This window comes from Phoenix dactylifera, chromosome 2 (genome assembly GCF_051530095.1).
Source record: "Phoenix dactylifera cultivar Ajwa chromosome 2, Ajwa_hap1_PhDact_Kaust_v1.1, whole genome shotgun sequence".
NCBI lineage: Eukaryota > Viridiplantae > Streptophyta > Magnoliopsida > Arecales > Arecaceae > Phoenix > Phoenix dactylifera.
Genome location: NC_143191.1, coordinates 3298994 through 3324801, shown reverse-complemented (window position 1 = coordinate 3324801; position 25808 = coordinate 3298994). Strand labels below are relative to the sequence as shown.

The 25808-nt window shown below is 48.4% G+C and overlaps 1 protein-coding gene across 1 annotated transcript; it reads right to left on the bottom strand.

Moving 5' to 3' along the window:
- Positions 1 to 459: 459 nt before the first annotated feature.
- LOC120103731 (GDP-mannose transporter GONST1) lies at positions 460 to 23130 on the bottom strand. Its single transcript, XM_089929321.1, has 10 exons — positions 22944 to 23130; positions 22226 to 22248; positions 21880 to 22111; positions 21607 to 21746; positions 6253 to 6382; positions 5229 to 5327; positions 4185 to 4339; positions 2857 to 2973; positions 1019 to 1116; positions 460 to 921 (listed from the first exon to the last, which is right to left on the bottom strand). The coding sequence occupies exons 1-10, from the start codon at positions 22965 to 22967 to the stop codon at positions 863 to 865; spliced, it is 1077 nt and encodes a 358-aa protein (XP_089785447.1). The 5' UTR covers positions 22968 to 23130; the 3' UTR covers positions 460 to 862.
- Between the last annotated feature and the right edge of the window lie 2678 nt (positions 23131 to 25808).

Genomic DNA, 25808 nt, shown 5'->3' with positions numbered 1-25808 from the left:
ACGGTAAGCAGCATTCTACAAGAAGTTTTATTACAGGTGCCCCTTTTTTTTCCCTTTTTGAGAAAAATACATGGGTGATGGTCCGCCGCACCATTTGTCTCCTCCGAGACTTCCGATAAAATAAGATGGTACACTGCATCATTTTATTTTAAAATAAATCGTATTTCTGATATAATCACAATCACAAGCATCTTGGTGTTTCTATATGAAACATGTTTGTTTACCAAAAAAGTTTATTGATTAAATTTGATCCAAATTGCTCACCTGTTGATGCCCATGGCACAGTTCCCCCAAGTTCTTCAGCATTGGACTCTGATTAATTTTCTGGTTCTTACTGTAATTCTGCCATTTGACATGTAAACAAACCTTGTTAGACTACATGTAGGTTAGCTGAAGTATTACAGCAAAGAGAAATTGGAAACCATTAGGTCTCCACAACTCATAATTGCAATTCACCGATTGAAGCCCAGCACCGACAGGTAGATTTTTTTCAGTGAAGTACCACAGTTTACAAGACAACAAAACAGTAAATTCCAAAAACTAAAACTTTTACAGATTGGAAATGGATTAGCAGAAGTGCAGGCGCAGAAGGATGGTACACCAAAAGATGCAGCGCAAAGATGTATACCAGTGCCCATGAATTTAGCCATGCAAAATCTGAGCGCACCCAAAGGAAGAGCCTCTTTCCACTAAAATGATCTCAGACTGACTTCCTTTGAATGATAATTTCCAGTAAACCAAGGAAATTAATCAGATCATCTGCTTATGAAACCTTGTCCCAGCTTGGAGAGTTGCAGTACCTGCAAATACAGCACTTTCCCAGCTCCAAACAATGATTTCCAATGAACGGCCCCTCTCTACCTCAGGACTGAGATCTCTCCCTCATCTTTGCCTTGGCAAAGAATATGCCTGCTAACAGACCTGTGGAGTAGAATTTTGTTTGCATAAATACACTGTAAGAAGGTGACAAGGTAAAAAATAAATTACACAAATACCTTTATCAATGGCAAAAACCTACCAAAAAGGATGCTTATGAAATTCTCCAGGCTAGTTGGAACTTTAAAGAGAAGGATTCCAGCAATGGACAGAGGTATCTTATTCAGTGATCCTACAAGGCTGCAAAAAAAAAAAGAATAAAAAAGGAATACATCAGCAAAGAAATTCCACATACGACTTTTGGAGAATTGTTCAACTAGCTTAATAATTGAAAAGAACGTTATATTAATGTTCAAGTGCCAGATTTAATTTTCATACCTCTGAAAGATGGTAAATCAATGCCTCCAGGAAACTTGTGCACAGTAAGACCGTACTAATCCTATAGTGCGCTCAGGTAATGTAGTGTGCACTAGTGTTATCTTTCAATTACCTAAAACCTACTAATCTGAACATTATGTGCACGGTCCTTCGCAGTTAAGATGCTATCTGTTTAAAGTGGCGTCATAGAAAAATTTTGTTGACTGGTAAATGTTTAACTTCTGCTCAAATCCGAGGTTGCCATCCATGATAAACCCTCAACATGGTATATGGCTATATGCCAACCAGTACTACAGCCTACAAGAGACTGCCATATAACCCTAGAAGAACTTTGAGCAATCCCAAGCATCCAACCACTTAAACCAAATTTTTTTCTAAAAATATTTATTGAAACTTCTAAAAAATGTCATCGTGTCCAGTCATTTTCCAAAACATTATTCCTTAATCACAAATAAGTTGATCAACTTGGATAAGTTTATCAATGTGTCCACTAAATCTAATAATTGCTCTAACATGCACCTAACAAATAATAATCATATCTCCACTATATATGGTGCAAACTCCCGGCACAGTTGGATGTTTGCACATTAGATTGTCTCTTGCTTCAAGAAAAGACACTTTAGCTAAGTAAATACACCTCCTGAAATTTACTCTCTGATAAAGGACTGAAGATAGAAGAGCAGTGCGACAACTAAAATTGGGAATATATTTATCAAATCTACTCCTAAGAATGATGATTGATGGCATTACAACCATTAATCAAATACTGTTTCCACCTGAATAAATCATGTGCATCTCATGTCCCCAGAACTAGTTGATAATAAGACAGGCATGGCATTTACCTCCCATCTCCACGAAATAAAAGCATGCACTGCTCCAGAAAGTGAAGTAGAATTACATATATTGAAGAGAGGTGATCAAAGGAAGACATAGGTGTTTGCAATCAACATCATACAAATTGAGGCAGCTTGTGAAACAGTCACTATTTGCTAGAAACTTTCTTCAATGGAACTGGGAGCATGTAACTTTTATGCACCTATGGCTTCCAAGATGGATCATGAAATGCTACAACAAATATTCATTCTCTTAGACATAGGTTTCTAAACTTCTACTATCTTGTCAGTTTCTAATCAGATCCAAGCAAGGTGAGAAAAAAGTAGGGTGAAAATTAAATTTGAATGTAGGGATTCAGTTCCGTAGATCTTGAAGATGGAGTAAGCCTGGCATTGTCCTTGGCACCACTAGTTCATATGATTCAGCAGCTTCTAAGAACGCACCACAAGAAGAAGGATACAAGTGCAAGAGATGGTACATGGGAGATCATACTCAAATTTTTTATGGAAATAACTGGAGTCAAGAAAAGACTGCTAGCCTATAGGAGATTGGAACAGCGCACAATAGACCTTGTGTTTTGAAATTATAAGCATCCCATAGATTACGGATTGCAAGAGTGTTGTTTTTTAGTTCAAATGTCAATTTACTAACACGACCGAGTCTTTTGGTCGTCCTCAGTGCATGCGCTGGGTTGAGGTTCCAGTTTAAAACCCAGAAAGGAAGAAATAAAAAGTTTCAATTGTCAACTTCAAAGTGTACCCGGTATACCTGTATGTAGTTGCACCTGTCTGGTGAAGAAACCACATTGAAGTGAAGCTGATTGCAAGCCCCAAAAACCCACTTGAAGTCATTGTCAACCAGAATAAAGGCATCCTCAAAAGCGGCCTGCCAATTCACTTCACAGATACATAAGCCTAATAAGATAATAAAGAAAATATCCATGTTGTTTAAACATTCATGATATAATAATAGTATCATTGCTTGTTAGAACATCACAAGCATGACTTATGGTGATCCAACCCTCTTCATCCTTACTTTCGCATGTTAGATTTCTATCCAGTTCTAATGGATACATTTCATACCATTGAAATCATCAATTAGTAAAGATGCTTATGTAAAAGAGCAGAGGAGATGATATAAATATGAGGGTGTATTTGCATATCAGTGTATATGTATGCATATGTGCATGTGCTTGTATGCTTGTATGCTTGTATGCATGCACGTGCATGTGTGTATATGTATGTGTGTGCGTCTGTGTGTGTGTGTGTGTGTGTGTGTGTGTGTGTGTGTGTGTGAGAGAGAGAGAGAGAGAGAGAGAGAGAGAGAGAGAGCATATCTAGAATTTGAGAGTAGTTCCAAAAGAAATACTGTTATTTTTTAAAAGTAATGTGCTGTACTATATCAAAATAGGCTCTCAAATAGGTGCTGGAGTGTATACTTATCTTTTGATTTATTATTTTTTCAATTTTCAATTATTTTTATCTTTTTTATGAATTTTATTAATTATTATATAATTTTAGAAAGCCAACCACACAGGCATCCTCATATGCACCTGCATAACGCATATGTGCTATGCAGTACCTTGGACTGCCCACATAAGGCAGCCGCTTTTTAAAAATTCAGGTACATACCAGCAGGTACTGGGCCAGTTCATCCGGCATTTCACACCTTGGGTTCAATGCATAGTACAATATGCATACTATACGTAGCAAACATAAAGAAAAGCATTGTGTCATCAATCTAAATCACTTTACATGATATCTATTTATTGATTCACTAACTAGTTTTGTGTACCTAGTTGTTATCAAATGCATTCCCCCCTCCCCTGACACTTTCCTTTTTTGGAGGAACCTTCTCTTGACTTTTAAGCAAAAGCTTGGCTTTGCCACTACCAACATAACTAGCAAGGGTTGTACCAAAACTATTTGCCCCCTTGTAAATTTGTATTTTGCTTTCAGTTTTGTTTCATATTGATATGTGGCATGATATGTATATCAGCCTATGCTCAAGGACAACATGAAAGCAGCATGTATCAATCATTTCTGCTGAAAATGATGCAATAGACACTAATATGTGATTTTGAATAATCAACTTACGTTTTAGAAAGGTAATCCACTTCATTAAATGCAAAAACTAGCAGAATCCCCAAAGGCAATGAAAGTGTGTTATTGAGCAAAACCATTGAAAACTCATTCAAATTTCCAGATTTTGTTAATTGCTTAGCTGTATCCATAACCCGCCGTAGTGTTAGCTGAGGAATAGCAAAAGGCATGTGTCAGCGCCAAAAGTAGTGCAGAAACATCCCCCCCCCTCCCCCCTCTTCCCCCCACCACAACAAAAAGGCATTACAGAAGCAAGGTTATATCATATTGTCATGTAAATACATATTATCTGTTAATCATATGGCCATAAAACTTTATCAAAGATTACAGAGAATAGCATCACTGACAGCATAGAATCATTTCCTAACATTCAACAAGAAAGCAGTTGTTCCAACAAAAACTGGAACTATGCATGTTCAACAGCGAAGTTGGATAATAAAGTAATTCAAACAAACATAGAATCAGTAAGCAATAATTTGATAGTGGTACGAAGATCTAAGAATACCGAGCTTGAAGAAACAGTACTTTCTACCACAGGAACCTAAGATGGCTATGTTAAGCCAAGCAGACTATATGCAGGATATTCAAATACATATATACGAGCATTTACGTCGATCATGATATATAATATAAAGTTTACACAAGTTCCATCAGTGTCAGGATTAGAATATTGGTTCTGGAATTTCAATCAGGGATTTAAATAAAATTTTATTTGTTTTGGGACAAAATATATGAACTTTTTTCAGCTGAAATAAAGTTAAATTGAATATCTTTCTGGAGTCCAAAAAGATCTAAAAATCCTGCAAAGTTTATAAAAAATCATAATGATACAAAAAAAGAAAAAAAATGCAGCTAAATAAAGGTTGCATTTATACACATGTTAAAGCATTTAAAATTTACTAAATTGAGTTTTTCTCTACAATCATGAAGAAATTAACCAACACACATACGCAATTTTAATACTATCATCGTTTATATTTAATGTAAAAGACAGGTGTTTTTCCAGAGCAATGAAAAGATTCCAAATATAAATATTACTGAATATGATGCTGTCAGGAAACAATTAACAATCTGCCATGCATAGCCAACCGCATGAAATGAGAGATCTGTGATTCCTCCAGAAATTGCTGAGATTATCTGCATAAAGAAAGAATATTGAAAATCAGAAAAAGTCGAATTATTTCTCATTTTGTCATACTTAACTAAACATCAATATCCTAACTTAATATATAAAGAAAGTTAATGTGAGAAATATCATTTCAGATTACTAACAAACATAAAACATATATTTATTCCCCCATCAAGTGATGAAACTTTGCATGAATCAAATTGCTGAGCAGATGCGTCCCAAGAAATTATTATCAATTCTTCACATTATTTATGCAACATTCGTGAATTTTCTTTTAGAGCAATTTGCTGGGAGTTGTATGATCCTTGGCACCTTATTTCTTCTCTGAGATGGGAAATAGAATATTTAGTTCAATAGACTTTGTAAACACTACAAAAACAGCACAACAGATTCAGCTAGTAAAAAGTTTAAATATTGATTAGATATATTACCATTATTTTGTAAACAATGACAGCAGTGTCAAAAGCATCAACAAGTCAGAGAAGAGGAAGGAAATACCTAGAAAGAATCTTCAACTTTGCAGTACAACTAAAAGTAGCCGATAACAGGAATAATCAGCAATGAAGAATGTTCACAAGCAGTTCCAGATATTTGGGGGTGAGGCTTAGTGATTATAGTTATTTCCTGCACACTAATTCATTAAAAAGGACCTAACCGACCAAGGGGGTCTTCCTTAACTTATTTTTTTTCTCCAAGACATTTTCATCAGCGATACATATGATAAAATGCGTGTGCCCAAAATTTTGAAACCAAAGGTACATTATATTAAGCACTTTTTTATGCCAGAATTATTCAGTCAGTGAGGAAAATTTCAACAAATGTTTTTGATGTAAAAAATTTCCACAAATGTTATGAATAATGATATTCAATTTCAGATTTTCCCCTTTTCTATTTTGAAGTGACCACAGGATTAGTATTGCAGTTTGGAAATACCATAAGGAACAGAGCAGCCCAGACTTTGTTGCCGTGATGCTTTTGGAAAAGGTATGTTTCACCAAGAGCAGTAATGACATTGGTGACATTCTTCAAAATTGTTACCATGGCAACATTAATGTACTTTAAACTGCAAGAAACAAGGATACCGAGTTAGTAATAAACAATGCTTGATGCAAGTGAGAATAGAGTTTCATAGAGTTTCCTTCTAAGTATATCATAAACTTCTGTACCATAATGCATGTGCTTCCTAAATATGCACTCTAAAACTATAGCAATTGTATCCAGATCTCTAGTATCAGATTGACTTAAAAAATGCAATATGAAAGCTACATTAATAACACAGAAATCCCTAAAATAAATAAACTTAAACTGATGAAATAGATATAAGTATAAGGACAAGTATTGAGTTACGCATGAAGATCCTTCAGAAGATGTCAAGAACTAATAAAGGTTGATAAATTCTTTTCTTGAAAAAAGGAAGCAGGAAAAATGGAAATTAACCACATGTATTTAACTGAAAGGTGTATCTGATGAAGGATTATGATTGCAGGATCTACCACCATCTTCTCACACTAAACTATGGCACATGATTCCATGGATGGCTGTGATTTCATCATATGGGATGCACACGGTAATTAAATTTAGGATGAATGGTAATACACACAAAAGATGGACTTGTATCATGATTTAATTGATATGTATTCAGTTTTATTCTCTCCTAAAAGAGGTAAACCATAAAACATTTTCCCAAAGCAAAGATGATTGCGTTTATTACTATTCACCATGTAAAGCGAGCAAAGTTGGAAAGAAAGAAATCTAAGGGGAATATAGGAAGAGGAGAAGAAGAGAACACTAACCAGATTGGTGTCACTAACCTGCAGAAATGCATGGTTCTTCCTTCATGTAGTCAATTTCTAGCATGACTAGCACATTTCAAACTTCAAAATGATCCATGAAATATGAAGTTGCTTTTAGACAGCCAGTAGTTTATAGGTTATACTCTAAACTGTAACTAACATCAAGGACAAAGTTACTGAAATAAAATTGGAGATGATTATAAAATAGATTGGTTATTGTTACGGGGGAACTTAGCCACCATGCCCCACGTGACCGGCACGCGCGCCCAGGAAGACTACGGCTGCCCCTTGATCCAGCAATCCGACCTCGAGTCGGATATCTTCAGCTCCGCAGCCCGACCCCGAGTCGGCTGCCCCTTGATCCAGCAATCCGACCTCGGGTCGGATATCTTCAGCTCCGCAGCCCGACCCCGAGTCGGCTGCCCCTTGATCCAGCAATCCGACCTCGGGTCGGATATCTTCGGCTCCGCAGCCCGACCCCGAGTCGGCTGCCCCTTGATCCAGCAATCCGACCCCGAGTCGGCAATCTCTCGACAACAACAGACTGTTCCTCTGAGGCACGCCGCGGCCCCCTGCTCCACTACTCCCTGCAACGGCCGTATCCGGCGCTGCCCCACGATCCCCTGTAACAGCCGTACAAAGCGGAGCTCCACTATGCCCTGCCATGGCTGTACCCAGCGCTGCCCCACGACGCCCTGTAACGGCCATGTCAGTGGCAGCCCCATCGTGCCACACGATGACGAATCCCCGGAAAAACCCCCCAGCCTGATATATATGAGGCTGGGGGGGAAGGGGGAGGGTAAGATATATCTTCCAGAGTATCATCTCACCTGCTACCTTCTCCTTCTCCTTCTCCTTCGATCTCCTCTGACTTGATCGTCGGAGGGCCCCCACTACCCCGGTGGTGGTGCGAGGCTTGCTTGCAGGTTTCACGGCGGAGGGCGGAGCGCAACCAAAGCAACTCAAAGGGAACCCCGTTCACACCGCTGTGCCAATCGTTCTCGGTTTGGACCACCAGCAACAGTTGGCGCTAGAGGAAGGGCCCGGATCTCAGAGCGATCGTAATGGCATGGCGAGGTGGTCGTGGAGCTTCCAATGCTTCCGGTCGCGGGGCCTCTCGGGCCACTGGCCGGGAGGCCGCTGCATCTCCAACACGCTCTCAGCAACACTCCACCGCCCCACCGCCCATTCAGATGGTCGAAGCCGCCCAGTTCGACCAGCTAACCCAGCAGGTTCGCACCCTCGCGGAGGCGGTGCAGAATCTGCAGGGTGCGATGTCCCGGGCGCCGCAGCGGGCTCAGGAGCCGCTGCTGCCTGAGCGTTCGCCTCTCCTCCTCAACCCGCGCTCCTTCCTCTCCCATGGGGAGGAGCGCCGGCGCGAGGAGGATTCTCGAGCACGGTCTATTCTGCCGGGACCTTTCCATCGGAGCTGCGCGGGGTACGAGAGGCGGGCCCGGGCGCGTTCCCAGACCTCCCAGTCCTCGAGGAACCCGCGCTCCAGTCGGTCCCCCACTCGCCGCTCCTTGTCTCCCACCCACCGGTCGCGCTTCCTGGACCGGCGGGTGGACGATCTCCACCGACAACTCCAGGTCCTGAAGGGCCATTCCAAAAATCCCTTCGCCGACTTAGAGATCTCCTCCCAGCCGGCACTTGCCTCGAGGATCCTGCGAACTCCGAATCCCCCGGGGTTCAAAATGCCGGCGATCGAGCCCTATGACGGGGCGGCAGACCCGCGGGATCACGTCGAGAGTTTCAGGACCCTTATGCTCCTCCACGGAGCATCAGATCTCCTTCTCTGCAAGGCCTTCCCGGCAACCCTCCGTGGCCCGGCGAGGGCGTGGTTCGCCGGGCTGGAGGCTGACTCAATCCGGTCTTTCGACCAGTTCACTCGCCTCTTCATCACTCATTTCGCCGTCAGTAGCCGGCAGCGACTGGTCTCCGACTCCCTCTTTGACGTCCGGCAAAACGAGGGAGAAAGCCTGCGGGATTATCTTACCCGCTTCAACAGGGCTACGCTGGAGGTCCGGAACCTGAGTCAGGAGGTAGCTCTTTCAGCCCTGAAGCGTGGCTTCCGGAAGGGCAGGCTCACCTTCTCCCTGGACAAACGCCTGCCGCGGAGCTTCCCAGAGCTGTTGTCCCGGGCGAACCAGTATGCGGACGCCGAGGAGGCGGCCGCCCACCGGAGCAAGGAGGCTGCCGAGATCCCTCCAAAGCTTGGGAAGAAAAGGCGGAAAGAGGCACGCCAGAGGAGGAGCCCGACGCCCCAGCGTCGGCGCAGAAGCCCGTCGCCGGCGAAGAACCACGGCGCCCCACGCCCTCGTTCTCCGCCCCGACGTTTCAACCGGTACACCCCTCTCCTGACTCCCCGGGCCCAGATCCTTATGGAGATCAAGGGGCGGGAGGACCTCCCGGCCCCGAGACAGATACGAAGGATCCCTGGAAAGAGGCCCTCCCGGGCGTACTGTGAGTACCACCGAGACCACGGCCACGACACAGAGGACTGCTTCCAGCTTCGGGACGAGATCGAGGCCCTTATCCGTCGGGGGCGTCTCGGTCGATATGTGAGCGACCGACGTCCCCCCGCAGACCCGCGTCCGGCCGACCCGGCTCCTCCGGAGCCTCGGGAGCAGAATCGACCCGTTGCGGGCGTGATCCACACTATCACTGGGGGCTGCTCTCGGCCCGTGAGGAACGCAGGGGGCTCGACGGAAGCGTCAGGGACGGCCGTCGTAAAGAGGCAGAGGGTCGGCAATGTAATCACCTTTTCTGATGAGGATGTAAAGGGGGTTCAGACTCCCCACGATGACGCCATGGTGATCTCCCTCACTATGGCAAACTATGATGTAAGGCGTGTTCTTGTGGATAGTGGAAGCTCAGCTGATATTTTGTTTTACGAGGCCTTCCAAAAGATGAGCTTGTCCAGACAGTTGTTGCACAAAATGTCCACCCCCTCGTAGGATTCACCGGTGACGCTGTCCCGGCGGAAGGTGTCGTTGAGCTGCCTGTGACTGCGGGCGTCGCACCCGCAGAAGCCACGGTGCGACTCGGGTTCTTGGTCGTCCGTGTTCCCTCGGCCTACAACGCTATCCTCGGGCGACCCGGGCTGAACGCCCTTCGCGCGGTGGTCTCCACGTACCACTTGCTCATGCGGTTTCCCACGGCGGTCGGGATCGGAGAGGTCCGAGGTGACCAACCGACCGCACGGCAATGTTTTCTAGCAACCCTCAAAGGGAAGAAGCCCGTGGAAGCCCTAAGCGTCGAGTCCCTTGATGCCAGAGACGAGGTGGCCTTGCGGCAGGGGGAGCCGGCCGAGGGTGTGGTCGAAGTCCCCCTCGAGGAAGGCCGCCCCGACCGGGCGGTCCGGGTCGGCGCCAATCTCGATCCGGGAGCTCGGGCCCGGTTGGTGGAATTCCTCCGAGCCAATACCGATGTATTTGCCTGGTCGGCGGCCGATGTACCTGGGATCGACCCGGAGGTCATTTCTCACGCCCTCAACGTCGACCCGACCCACCGACCAATAAAGCAGAAGAAGAGACACTGTGCCCCGGATCGGATCCGGGTGGTCGACCAGGAGGTAGACAAGCTCTTGGAGGCAGGATTCATAAGGGAGGTAAGCTACCCCGAGTGGCTGGCAAATGTTGTACTTGTCCGGAAGGCGAGCGGGAAGTGGAGGATGTGCGTCGACTATACCGACCTGAACAAGGCGTGCCCTAAGGATAGCTTTCCGCTTCCGCGAATAGACCAACTGGTCGACGCGACTTCCGGATATCAGCTGCTGTCTTTCATGGACGCCTTCTCCGGTTACAACCAGATAATGATGGCCCCACAGGACGAGGAGAAAACTGCCTTTATAACAGACCGGGGGCTGTACTGCTACAAGGTAATGCCCTTCGGTCTGAAGAATGCTGGCGCCACTTACCAGCGCCTCGTCAACAAAATCTTCAAAGAGCAAATCGGCCGGAACATGGAGGTGTACGTGGACGACATGCTGGTGAAGAGCCGCCATGCAGACCAGCACATCGCGGATTTGGAGGAGACTTTCACCACCTTGCGGAAGTTTCGCATGAAGCTGAACCTAGCGAAGTGCGCCTTCGGCGCTTCGGCCGGGAGGTTCCTCGGTTTCATTGTCAACCAGCGGGGTATCGAAGCCAACCCGGACAAAATCAAGGCCATCCAAGGTATGTCCCCTCCGACCAAAGTAAAGGAGGTTCAGGAGCTCGCTGGAAGGGTCGCCGCGCTTGGACGATTTGTGGCAAAATCGGCCGAACGCTGCCAACCATTCTTCAAGGTGTTAAAACGCCCGAAAGACTTCCTCTGGACGGTCGAATGTCAAGCAGCATTCGACCAGCTCAAGGAATACCTGGCGTCTCCTCCCCTACTGTCCAAGCCGCAAGAAGGGGAGATGCTCTACCTCTATCTGGCGGTCTCCCCAACCGCGGTCAGTGCGGTGCTGGTTCGGAAAGAGGCAAAGCTCCAGAAGCCCGTGTACTACATCAGCCGGGTCCTACGGGATGCCGAGACGCGGTATACGAAGGCTGAGAAGATCGCCTTCGCGCTGCTGACCGCGACCAGGAGACTTCGCCCCTATTTCCAGGCCCATTCTGTCACCCTCTTAACTGATCAACCACTACGACAGATCCTCAGCAACCCCGGGAATGCGGGACGGCTGGTGAAGTGGGCAATAGAACTCGGTGAGTTCGACATCCGCTACCAGCCTCGACCCGCCATCAAGGTCCAGGTGCTCGCGGATTTCCTCGCTGAGTGCACGGTGCAGGAGGCGGAACCTAGACCGCCGGAAACGCCCAGCCTCGACCTCCCGACCTGGACGCTTCACATCGATGGGTCGTCGAACCCCGAGGGTGGAGGAGCCGGGCTGGTCCTTACCAGTCCTAATGGAGTGATAGCCGAGTATGCCTTGAGATTTGGATTTCCAGTGACCAACAACGAGGCGGAGTACGAGGCCCTAGTCACGGGACTCAAACTCACCAGGGAGCTCGGCATCCGGCGTTTGAAGGTCTTCACCGACTCCCAGCTGGTGGTCGGGCAGGTCCGTGGGGAGTTCGAGGCCCGGAGCCCGACCATGCAGAACTACGTCCGGAAGGTGCAAGCACTCATTCCCGATCTCGGCAGTGTCGACATCCAGCAGGTCCCCAGAAGCGAAAATGCTAGGGCCGACAGGTTGTCCCGCTTGGTGAGCGCAGAGGCGCACAACTTGTCGAGGGCAATCTACCTGGAGACCCTGGAGGCCCCGAGCATCGGCGAGGCTGGAGCGGTGATGGCGATTGATCCGGAGCCGTCTTGGATGGACCCGCTCGTCGCCTACCTCGCCGAAGGGATCCTCCCTGAAGACGAAGATCAAGCTCAGCGACTTGTCAAGAAGTCCGCCCACTACGTACTCTATGAAGGGAGGCTGTATCGGACCTCGTTTACCGCCCCCTCTTAAGGTGCCTCCGCCCCTCGGAGGCGGCCTACGTCCTCGGCGAAGTCCACGAGGGCGTTTGCGGATCGCACTTGGGGGCTAGGTCCTTGGCGCACAAGATCATGAGGCAAGGCTATTATTGGCCTACCTTGTTGGAGGACTCAAAGGATCATGTACGGAAATGCGACGCCTGCCAGCGCCACGCCAGCGTCCAGAGAGTCCCTTCTGTCCCCTTGGCACCAATCACCGCACCCTGGCCCTTCGCACAGTGGGGAATGGATATCCTCGGACCATTCCCCGTCGCTTCAGCCCAGCGGAAATTCTTGATTGTTGCAATCGACTACTTCACCAAGTGGGTGGAGGCAGAGCCGCTGGCCACTATCACGGAGGCGCAAGTCCGGAAGTTCGTGAAGAAAAACATCATTGTCCGATTTGGGGTACCCCGAGTCCTCATCTCGGATAATGGTCGACAGTTCGACAACAAGCATTTCCGTGATTTCTGCGAGGAGTTCGGGATCGAGCATCGGTTCACATCTGTGTCGCATCCCCAAACCAACGGTGAGGCCGAGGTCACAAATCGGACAATCCTCCAAGGAATTAAGGCGCGAATCGGTCGGACGGGGCAAGCTTGGGTCGAAGAACTCGAGAATGTCCTTTGGGCGTATCGGACCACGCATCGGACCCCTACCGGGGAGACACCTTTCAGCCTAACCTATGGCACGGAAGCGGTTGTTCCCGTGGAGCTCGGACTCCCCTCGCCCCGGGTGGCCGCGCACCGACCCGAGGCCAATTCGGAGCAACTCCGAGGGAACCTGGACCTCTTGGAAGAAGCAAGAGAAATGGCGCAGGTTCGGATGGCGATGTATCAGCGGAGGGTGGCCCGATATTATAACTCCAAGGTCCGACCGAAACTTTTCAGAATCGGAGATCTAGTGCTAAGGCGAGCCAAAGCATCTCAACCCGCGGAAGGTGGGAAGCTGGCGCCAAATTGGGAAGGCCCGTATAGGGTTCGCTGGGTAAACCGACCTGGCTCCTACCAGTTGGAGGCCCTAGATGGTCGAGAAATTCCGAGGAGCTGGAATTCCGCTAACCTGCGGGCGTATTACCAGTAGAACGACAAAGCCAGGAAGACAGTTCGAAAAATGTACAATTCTTTTCATTTCAATAATTCCTGGTTACAACGGTGTATTCGTGTGATTACAAAGAATTCCCAGAGGGGAATTGGGGAGTAAAGAAAACAAGGAAGAGGTGGAGACTCCGTAGAGTTGAAGATCCGGGATCCCGAACTCTCCACCCGAAGCAGCTGCAATCCCACCGGGCGTGGGTGCTTCTCCCCGGAGGCGCCATCGACGCCTCACGCAAAGGACGAAGAGCCGGCGCGGACGAAGAAGAAGTGGACGAAGGAGGAGTTCACACTGCTCCTAGAGGGACGCCACCTCCAAAGGATATTCCGGCCCTCCCCAAGAGAAGGAGAGGGAAGGAATACAAGGGAGAAGAGCGCAAGGAGGCGCAATCCCGGATGAAGCGTCTGGCGCAGAGCTCAATCGGGAGGCGGGGCTGAAAGGAGGGGGGATGTGATCCCGGATGAAACGCCTAGAGCGGAGTTCCGCCGGGGAGAACCTCCTTGTTGATCCCAGATGAAACGGCTAGTTGGCGGAAGTCGCGAGGGGCGCGCCTCCCGTTCCTCTGGCAGGGGTTTCCCAGCTACACGCCGGAGAGGAGGTCCACGATCCATGGCAACCTGAATAGCTCCGGCTTGGGAGGCTCCACCGCACCTGCACTTATATTTATAGCCAAACTGTGGCCCCCCGGTCGTTCCGATGCGAGTGGCTCCAATAAAGGCGGGCGCACCGAATCCGGAGCCGTTCCAGCTCTCGAGGCGTATCCTCCCACGATCTCCTAAGCGTCGTTCTCCTTAATTGCATTCTTCATGCAGGACACTCCGGGCGGTGTGTATCCCACGGCCCACGTATCTCCGCTCGCGCCCAGGCCGCATCCGCCTCGAAGAGCGCGCGTATCGCGGCCGCTTAACTGACACTCCTTGCAAGCAGCAACTGGCGATCCGATTTCCCAGGTAACGCCTCAATTAGCATTTAATACCCTTCTGGTGTTCCCCAGGCGACGCTTGGAGAATAGGAGAAACACGATCGTAGCTGGCCACGGAGAAATCCCGTCGAGCGCCAAGCGACAGGCGCGCGACCAACGAGCGGAATTTTCCGAGGCTCGGCCCTCGGATGCCAGGCTAACCCGATGATCATTCCGGGAGCAGACTAGCCTGAAGCCCCGACCGGTCGCCTCGGCTTGCGCCAGCCTTGGCCGACCAACGAGCGGAATTTTCCGAGGCTCGGCCCTCGGATGCCAGGCTAACCCGATGATCATCCCGGGAGCAGACTAGCCTGAAGCCCCGACCGGTCGCCTCGGCTTGCGCCAGCCTTGGCCGACCAACGAGCGGAATTTCCCGAGGCTCGGCCCTCGGATGCCAGGCTAACCCGATGATCATCCCGGGAGCAGATTAGCCTGAAGCCCCGACCGGTCGCCTCGGCTTGCGCCAGCCTTGGCCGACCAACGAGCGGAATTTCCTGAGGCTCGGCCCTCGGATGCCAGGCTAACCCGATGATCATCCCGGGAGCAGACTAGCCTGAAGCCCCGACCGGTCGCCTCGGCTTGCGCCAGCCTTGGCCGACCAACGAGCGGAATTTTCCGAGGCTCGGCCCTCGGATGCCAGGCTAACCCGATGATCATCCCGGGAGCAGACTAGCCTGAAGCCCCGACCGGTCGCCTCGGCTTGCGCCAGCCTTGGCCGACCAACGAGCGGAATTTTCCGAGGCTCGGCCCTCGGATGCCAGGCTAACCCGATGATCATCCCGGGAGCAGACTAGCCTGAAGCCCCGACCGGTCGCCTCGGCTTGCGCCAGCCTTGGCCGACCAATGAGCGGAATTTCCTGAGGCCTAACCCTCGGATGCCTGGCCTAGCGCCGGAAGAATTTCCTGAGGCCTAACCCTCGGATGCCTGGCCTAGCGCCGGAAGAATCTCCTGAGGCCTAACCCTCGGATGCCTGGCCTAGCGCCGGAAGAATCTCCTGAGGCCTAACCCTCGGATGCCTGGCCTAGCGCCGGAAGAATCTCCTGAGGCCTAACCCTCGGATGCCTGGCCTAGCGCCGGAAGGATTTCCTGAGGCCTAACCCTCGGATGCCTGGCCTAGCGCCGGAAGAATTTCCTGAGGCCTAACCCTCGGATGCCTGGCCTAGTGCCGGAGGAACTTCAAGAGTCAGGAGTCGGCGAGACGCTACCAAGAGTTAAAAAGAGGAAGGACGAAAGTGAAATGAGGAAACACTTTGTTTGCATTAACTTTCGTTGCATCGGGGCCGAGACCCATACAACATGGCAAAACGCCGACATACAAAGAAAAGAACAAAGAAAAAGTACAGAGGGTCAGCTTAGAGGAACCCCTGGATCGGGAACGGCGAGCACGTCCGCGAAGGGTAGGGAGACGGTTGGAGAACCGGCAGGCAATGGCATCGGAGGGGAGTCGAGGAGGGAGACCCCACTCAGGTCAATTCCGGGGTATTTAGTGGACACCCTTGCCAGGCCTTCATCGAAGCCTAAGGCAAAGGAGTCGGACCCCGCATCCGACATGTCACGGATGAACTCGGCGGACTGACGATAGGCTTGTACCGCCTGACGCCCGATTTCCGCGCTCTTCTCGGCCAGCGTCGCCTCCGCTCGCTCCGTAATCTGAGCTTTCGCCTCCATGACCTTCGCCACAATCCGGTCGTCCGCCTCGGAGGAGACCCTCAGCAGATCGGCCCGAGCCTCCATGTGCTTCGCCTCGGCAGCAACGCGAGCAGCCTCAGCCTCCTCCAGGCGCGAATGAAGCTCCTGGTTGCTCGCGCGGGACTCCTCCAAGGCCGATTCCAATTCGGCCAGCTTGGCTTCAAGAGATCGGGCTCGATTGCGGGCGTTGTCGGCTGACTGCTGGGCCTTCTCCCACCTCTCCCGGAAGTCGGCAGCCTTCCGGGACTGCTCTTCGGCCCGCTCCTCCGCCTTCCTGATCTCGCCTTCGAGACCCGAGGCAACCTTGAGTTGCTCCTGAGTCTCCAACAGTTGCCTCTCGAGGGCGGCGGAGCCGAGTACCCGCTCTTCGGCCACCTGGAGCCTCGTCTCGAGGTCCCTGGTCGTCCTCCCCGCCGCAGCCTGGCCTCCCTCCTCTACAGCTTTCAGTCGGCTCTCGGCCCTCGCCAGAAGCCTCGCCTGTTCCTCGTGGCTCTCCTCCAGACGGATCATGTACTGGGCGAGCTAAGAGATAGGAAAAATGAGGGCGTCAGGCGGGGATCAATAGAGCCTATAAATGACGAAAGCGGCCAGAAGAACACTCACCGACATGAGACAGACGCAGCTGGCAGCCCCGACGTCAGGGATCCCCATCTGCCGGACCCGCCTACGGCCACTCTCCAGCAGCACCGTCTCGATGAGGTTTCGGGCGCTGGCGAAAGTGAAGGCTGACCCCGACTTCGCCCCGGAGCCGGACGGTGGTTCTGCGGCCTTACCCTTACCCATTGCTTGGGGGAGAGTCGTGCTGACCGTGCTCGGGGCGGGGGCCGCTCCAGAAATCGACAGGGTCCCGCTCGGCCGGGGCCTCGGCGCGCTCCTTCTCGTATCATCCGAAGCCGACCGAGTCGAAGGCCGGGCTGGGGACCGATCGCGTCCGACCCGGCCGTCTCGGGCGCGCCCGGGTGACGCCTCCGGAAAAGCGGTAGTCTCATCACCGGAGGGCTGATACGGCGTCAACTGTCGGTCCAAGCCCGCGGCGTCCCCCTGACCGGTGGGTCCGGACCCGTCTGTCGGCATCGGAGTCGCCTGCTGGCGGAACTTCTTCGCCGGTGGGACCCCGCTCGGAGGAGTCCGTTTCTTCCTCCGGACCGCTTCCAGTAGGGACGCCCTACTGACAGCCGTCGCCTTGTCCGACCGCATGACGTCGTCGATTTCTGCAAAAAGGACGAGATGGTCGGAGACTGAGAAACTGATGGAAAGAAGAAACGAAAGAGGAGAAAAGAGCTAAAAAAGAAGTGGTGGCGGGCTCACGGTCGGCGGGGACCGAGCTCAGACCGACGTTCACCAAGGCATCCTCGGAAATAAGGCGGGCCACCGGGGGAAGCCGGCCCTCGGCAACCAGCCCCCTCAAGACGGCAACGCCATCGGACTCCTCCCTCGACAACCTCGATAAGCCGATCGGGGACTTCATCGGCGTCTCCCAGGTTGCCCCGATTCCCCAAGAGGGATCTACGTCAATGAAAAAGAAACGCTCCTTCCAGCCGTGAATGGAGGAAGGAGCATCCTTGACGAGGCCGCACCCTCGCCGCGCCGCAAAGCACCACCACCCTCTGTCCCGGGGGTGGCCGCTCAGGCCGTAGCATTTCCAAAAGACGTTCAGGGTGGCCGGAACCTCGTGCATGCGGCAGAGAACCTGGAAGGCCGTCAGGGTACGCCATGAGTTCGGCACCAGTTGCGTCGGCGCCACTCTTAAACCCCGAAGCACCTGCACGACTAAGTCCGAGGGGGGAAAGCGGAACCCAGCCCGAAGGATGTCCTCATTGATGGCGACCTTCCCTGGAAGAGGATGGGACATCCTCTCCTCAGGCCCCGGGAGCGTAATGTTGCAGGCTTCGGGAAGGTGGTACCGGGCCACGAACCTATCTAGGTCTTCAAGGACCAGCTCCGACCGAATGCGGTCCGCCCTTACTTCGTCCATCCCTAATGGCCAGTGAACCTACGGTCAGGACGGGGTCAAGAGGGGGGAAGGCACCGGAACGACTGGAGTACACTAACACGAAAGGAGAAAGTACGGAGAGCCCTAAATTGAAGAGTGGGGCAACTCACCGGAAAGGGAGGAAGAACGGCTCCGAGAGCGTCAAAGGAGGAGCGAACGAACAGTTCGGCGGCAGCGGCAGCGGCAGCGGCACAAGGAAGAAACTTGAAGATGCCTGTGAAGAGAAAGGCGGACGGGGGAGGGCCCCCGGTTAAATAGGCGGAAAGGCGGGTGACGCCTCGGTGACGCCAGAGGACGCCTGGCTGCCGAAAGTTTGTTCGCGCCCCAAAGGCGAATCGACGCCATTAAGGAAGGATGTCCGCCGAAATCCGCAGACCGCCAGATCAGCGACAACTGCCATACGCCATAAAGAAGGCGGAAAGCTCGGAGCGCGCGCGTCTTTCCGAGGGATGGCGGCAATCTCGAAGCATCACTCCCTTCACCCGTTCCCCTCCTGGTTCCAGGCTCGGGAGTGGGAGGCTACTGTTACGGGGGAACTTAGCCACCATGCCCCATGTGACCGGCACGCGCGCCCAGGAAGACTACGGCTGCCCCTTGATCCAGCAATCCGACCTCGAGTCGGATATCTTCAGCTCCGCAGCCCGACCCCGAGTCGGCTGCCCCTTGATCCAGCAATCCGACCTCGGGTCGGATATCTTCAGCTCCGCAGCCCGACCCCGAGTCGGCTGCCCCTTGATCCAGCAATCCGACCTCGGGTCGGATATCTTCGGCTCCGCAGCCCGACCCCGAGTCGGCTGCCCCTTGATCCAGCAATCCGACCCCGAGTCGGCAATCTCTCGACAACAACAGACTGTTCCTCTGAGGCACGCCGCGGCCCCCTGCTCCACTACTCCCTGCAACGGCCGTATCCGGCGCTGCCCCACGATCCCCTGTAACAGCCGTACAAAGCGGAGCTCCACTATGCCCTGCCATGGCTGTACCCAGCGCTGCCCCACGACGCCCTGTAACGGCCATGTCAGTGGCAGCCCCATCGTGCCACACGATGATGAATCCCCGGAAAAACCCCCCAGCCTGATATATATGAGGCTGGGGGGGAAGGGGGAGGGTAAGATATATCTTCCAGAGTATCATCTCACCTGCTACCTTCTCCTCGATCTCCTCTGACTTGATCGTCGGAGGGCCCCCACTACCCCGGTGGTGGTGCGAGGCTTGCTTGCAGGTTTCACGGCGGAGGGCGGAGCGCAACCAAAGCAACTCAAAGGGAACCCCGTTCACACCGCTGTGCCAATCGTTCTCGGTTTGGACCACCAGCAACAGTTATAAAGGAACGTTGAGATCTGTGGCTGAGATGATAATTGAGACATTTAGTGGGATTACTGATGATGATGCCTCTTTGCTGCCAAAAGACTGAATGGCAGGCATGAGGGTGCACCTGCGTCCACTAGCGTGACAGTACAAGTTGCCGAGACACAAATGAAATGTGCTGACAACAGATAGCTAGCCGGACAAACATATACCTAGCCTTGAAACTGTCGAAGTAAAATTTAGCTGGTATCTAAAATTTGCTTGTAGTACAGCAGAAGAATGAAGAACAAATGGGATTCGTAGGCTACCAAATAAGAGCTACACTTAATTTAAGATTAAACAAAAGAATTTTACAATAAACTTCACACAGAAACTCTCTCTGATACAAACTATGCCTGCATTTCTTGAATTCTGACTGATAACCACTCTAGTTTAGATTTTCTATCAAAATCAATTTCTCAAGTTGATTAAGACTCACATAGAAATAGCTTTTCCTGAATAATTCGCTACTTTTATTAACGATTCAAAAAATGACAAATTACTGCAGAGAACTAACAATACTTTCTAAAAAATTTCTGAATGTTGATCAATTAATCACTTTAAATCTTAAATAAGACAAGTGAAATAGATTCCATTTGCCTGAGCTTGACTGAATTATAAATCTTGTTCTCTTTGCTGGATTGTGACCAAGACCAACAACCAACAAAATAATGCCTACGAGTTTACACAAAATACAGGAAGAACTAGGAAGCCATCACTGTAACCCTGTTAGTCATCATGGTCTTACTTGCTAAAATATAAATCCAACATATGAATTATCAAACATATACAGATAAACTGCTATGCTAAATCCCCACCACATACACAATTTAATGTGAACCAAATATTCTGTAACAGATGATAAGATTCAATTTAATTACATAATGATTGATGATAAAGTTACCAATAAACAGCAACCTTACACGAACCGAACGATCCCCAGTGTATAAGAAGCATATCTGAAAATCAACCTTTTACCATATATGGTGAAATTAAACAATTGAATAAGGAATAATATGAGGTTAAAAGAAGGAGTACATTAATTGGAGGGAGAAGCTGAAAGAGTGAAGATAGCATGCATGCTTAAGTGAATATTGGACCTACTTAAGAATCCAAGGAACCAAATGAACTAATATATTTCAGATTTATTACAGCCTGACAGCAATACAAACTACAAATGGAAAGGAAAATTAGGATAATATCAATTATGCTCAAGGAAACACGACTAAATTAAATGCACCGAGAGTCCTTGGTTGAAAGGGGGGAACCTCTTAGTCGTCACTGCTGAGAACCACAGAAGGAGGAAGCTGCAATACAACCAGTACAGAACAATACAGCAAAGTACAGCCCAGGACTCATCATATCATTCCTTAAATTCCTCTAGAAGATTGAACCACACCAAAGATGTCAAATAAATTATTTATACATCCATGTGTGACAGTGATTGCCCCTTACCTAGCAAGACATGATATGCACCAACTCTTCATCCTAGAGCATAATTTAACCAAACCCTTAAATAATGATACCACTAAGGCAATGTTTCACCAATAGTCTGATGATGAAACAGTTCATAACAAAGTGAAATGATCATATTGACAGATCAAATTCTTCCAATGGAGAAGGCATTAAAGAACTTGGAAGAGAGGGTGTACAAAAGTGTTCTGAAGGCTTTTAAGGTATATTACAGTATAATATTATATCTAAATGTATCTAAGTACTACAGAAGAATAGAAGTTGACTTATCAGCAATCTTAGCTGTAACTAGTTTTAAACCTTACCCTGAAGAGGGCACATAGAGATCATATTTAATTTAGAAAGATAAGTGTCTGCATATCAAATGTTTAAATGCCTCTAGTTCACTAGAAACGAACCTTTGAATTGATAATTGACTTCAGCAAGTAAATTTACAATTATTGTAAAAGGAAACAAGCGTAAGGAAACCATGACAAACATGTTTACTTACCTAAAAATGCTTGTAATAAGCATCCCAACAAATATAACATTGACGGGCAACCAGACCTTAATTAATTTCCAGGTAAGCGGTTCTGTTGAGATTACTCCCAACAGACTCAAAGCAGTGACTATAATTACTGAGACAATATTCTGCAACCACAGAACAATGGGCATCAACCTGTTAGTCATTCTACACTCTTAGCGGTCAAGCTGTTAAAATGTACGGCAACTGACAAAATTCTTGCCATTATAGTAGTATATAGATGAGATATAGTTCCTTCACCTGGTAAAGCATCAATGATATTCCAGCATTAAAATCATAGCCTGACAGGACAAACTTATTGACCAGTATCATGCTGCATGATGATATGCAGTATGCAAGACCAGATAGAAGGGCCTGATTGTGGATCTTCCCAGGCCTGTAAAAGCGTGAAATCTTCTCTCTGTCTTTTGCCACTTTACTATCTTCCAAATCAAGGTCATCTTCACCAAAGGATTTTGACCCAGAAAGTGACCTATAGAAGAAAGTATTTTGGAAAAGCCATAACATAGTAATTTAGTATTGCTGTTATACAAATACAAAGAGAAGGTTAAACAAAGAATAAATAGTTGAAAATACAATGTATAACATAATGATGACATATACAAGAAACTAAATTTATTCATAAATTACAAGCTAGATAAGGAAATGTAACAGCTCATGAGCAAAGAAATCTTGATTTTGACCTTAATTTGACAGGTCAATAACAGCATTGGCAGGGATGTGTGTAACCAAATAAAGCCATTTCTGAAACCTTGCTTTTGACCCCACGTAAACTGGAGCCTCCAAAATTGAATAATAGATAAATTGGCTAGCCAATCTGCATCCATATTTCCCTAATAAATTATCTGGAGAATCCTAATGACCTTAAATTATACGAGGACATTGACACTTTCTTGCATAGGAGATTTAAGTCAGCAAGGCTAATCAAAACTTCCTGTATCCTTTCCAATCGATAGGGCATTAACTCGACTTGCACAATTAAACACCCCTACTTCACTTAAGGAAGTGCAATTCCTGAAGCACCCTACTCAAGCACTACGTTACTTTGACTATTGGAAAGCTTTGCTTCAACATGTCTAGGTCAAACTATAGTGAATTTGACCCTTGCTTGTAAAAGTGACCTTCTGTGAGGACCCGTGCGGGCGTGTGTTTAGTCCCACATCGGTTATTCACTGGGTAGATCTTGGGTACTTATACAGGATCAAGGAACCCAAATAATAACTTCCGGCTAGCCATTTTGGGTGAGATCCTGGGTTGTTACAAATGGTATCAGAGCGGACCCGGCTCATAACTTATGTGGATTAAGAAACACTGCAGCACGGATCCATTGGGGTTGACCACGGACTGATCGTGGTGTTTGTGATTAGATTTGAATGGATTTGAACCCTTAGCCTGACGAGGACGTCAGGGCTTGAACGGGGGGAGTATGTGAGGACCCGTGCGGGCGTGTGTTTAGTCCCACATCGGTTATTCGCTGGGTAGATCTTGGGTACTTATACAGGATCAAGGAACCCAAATAATAATTTCCGGCTAGCCATTTTGGGTGAGATCCTGGGTTGTTACACCTTCGACATGCAGGAGATCAGTGGGAGGTTAAGGGAAGCAGACGGCGGTCTAGCATGAATACAAGTTAGTGTATTTGTGTGAGATTTTATGTTCCACTTGTGTAACAATATGCTTAAGATACATTATCTTCTTAACTTGCAGGACTATTAACAAGATGGATGCAAAATACTTCAGGCACAGCTTGATTCACACAACGGCTATATTTGATCAAGCCATCTAACTTCGTTACTTACTTCCACTCTGATTGAATAACAAAAGATTATTAACAATAAGGATCAGCAAATGAGGGTCCAAAATATTATAGTTCCTCTAAGTATTTTCCTTTGGCATGAAAGTGTGCACCTTACTTCAGCATAGGGCCTTTCCTTAATTTTAAATAGAGTTCGATAATGAGAATGGAGCTTGCTTGTTGGACTTCAGAGCCACATGATTAAGGAGTCATAATTTTCTACTGTTCAGTACAAGATAAGGTTGTACTTGTTACAGAGATAAATCACATGTAAGATATTATGCTGTCTCGAATCATACTAACACATCTAACCAATGCCTGACACTTTACAGAGATAAATCTATTATAATTTTCGGAGTAAAAGAGAGGAGAAACTCCACCAAGATTAATTAAACCAAGGTTCACCGTCTTGGTGCCGGACCCATACTGGTACCATCCTATTACAGTGTCGATCCTATTACAGTGTCGGTATACGGCATGGTATGGTACCGAGTTCGGTGTAACTACGGAATCCCTGTTACACCCCACGAGAAAAAATTGCCTGATAGCACAAATAAAAGCTTACAGTGACAACACTGAAAACATCAGCCATCAAACTGGATTCCATTAATCACGGTCCCGATGTCTCAAGAGAACATGGACCAACTGTATGATGAACTAGACATAAAACCATAAGCTGTTAAACAAGTACGGCCAACTGCTAAGTTCCCCTTGGCTTTATTCCGCCTTATTATCCCCTGATCCACCGGCATCAGTGGATGCTCGACGGAGGGGTCGGTCCGACAGCGGTGGACCTCCGTCAACCACCAGGTTGTGGCCGGTCACAAACGCCGACTCATCCGAAATTCCAGTCTAAAATTCATCACGATCAAACCCCGTATCTCCCAAAATCAAAGAAATTCAAGTACCAACTCCCCCTCCTATACAGAACTTTTCAAGAACCCAAATCAGGAAAAGAAAAAGGCGTCTTCTCGAGCAAAAAACTGATGAAAGATCTGTCATAAAGCTTACCTCGAACCCATGAGCGCTGAGATAAGGCCAGGCGACGAGGGCTAAGAACTCAAACTACCGCTCTCACCATAGATTCACACGACGAGAACGAGGGAAAGCGAGGGGAACAAAAGGGTTTGGAATTGGGACCTTGGAAGAAAGCAAAAGAGAGACTCAAGACTCCTTAAAAAAGGATCCGCGAGGGGGAATATCCGGTCTTTTTTTCCCCCTTCTTTCTCCCTTTTTTTTTTTTTAAGAACACAGCGTCATCAAAGAACGAGGATTTATTTGTAAAGGAACAACAATCCAAGGGCTAGATAGAAAAACTCCTAAATTTTCATTTCATTTCGGAGTTAGGCGGAGGGTGCAAATGTGGTTTGACTGACTGCTGGATTGGAGAGAGAGAGACAGATTTGGTCCACATTTGAATTTGGGGAAAAGAGAGTAGGGGTGTTGCCTCTAAGTGGGGTGGGGTAGGTTGCACAACTTTACCAACTTGGTTTAATTTGATTGAACTCAAATTGGTTCGAGTTTATTTCATCCGATCGTAGCTAAAAAGAAGGTAATGAGTGATTTCTTTTCCATAATGCAAAAAGATTGCAGAGGTGACTTATCAATCCATATGATTAAAAATTTATATCGAACAGCCGGCCATCTACTTCAATTGAACCTTGAGGCTCCTCTTGTTGAATTAGCATCTACTAAATAAATGATTCATGGATTCAAAGTTTGAACCATATAACCGCGACCCAACCTGATATCGCCCCAATTGGCGAACCCTATCTTAAATTATATATCACACCAATTAGCGAAAGGTCACTTTCGACGCCAACCTTCCAATTGGATATGCTCATGTTGGTTAGAACTTGCTAATGTCAAACAAAAAATTATGTATCTATTTGTATATAGTGGAAACTACCAACTTGTACCTAATTTTGTATGGTGGTCAACGCTTTACACGAGTAGAGTCAACGTTTCTCATCAAAAACATTGCATCGGCTCAAGTGAGGCCACAACGATTGCCACGTGTGAGATATTCAAAAGTTCCACACCACTCTCAAAAGAAAGGAAGAGGAGCTCTGTGGAACAAGCAAGCAGGATGGAAAGCCATGGAGGTCTTGTGGTACAATACCAAACGTATGCTTTTCTTCTGTGGAGGCAGCTATCACGGAAAAAGATGCTCCTCTAAACCAAAGGGATTATCTCAGAAGTTGGCCTTCGGTAGAACACGAAAGGACGCTCCTCTATCCATTATGAGTAGTTGTTGATGGCTGAAATAAGGGGTATATGCTACTGGATTCCTATCTTTAGCTCTCTATACTCTATACTCATGAATTCGATTGTATTGCTTGGGTAAAGTTCGCTCTTCAGTGTAAGAAATAGA

Excerpts from the sequence above, each read along its gene's own strand:
- LOC120103731 (XM_089929321.1), bottom strand. The coding sequence starts at position 22,967 with ATGGATCCGTGCTGCAGTGTTTCT. Across the intron at positions 22,112-22,225 it reads CTTGTATATGTCATCATTAT|GTCACTTTCTGGGTCAAAAT; the intron begins GTTATACATTGT and ends TTTCTTCTATAG. Across the intron at positions 2,974-4,184 it reads GTGGATTACCTTTCTAAAAC|GCCGCTTTTGAGGATGCCTT; the intron begins GTAAGTTGATTA and ends GTGAATTGGCAG.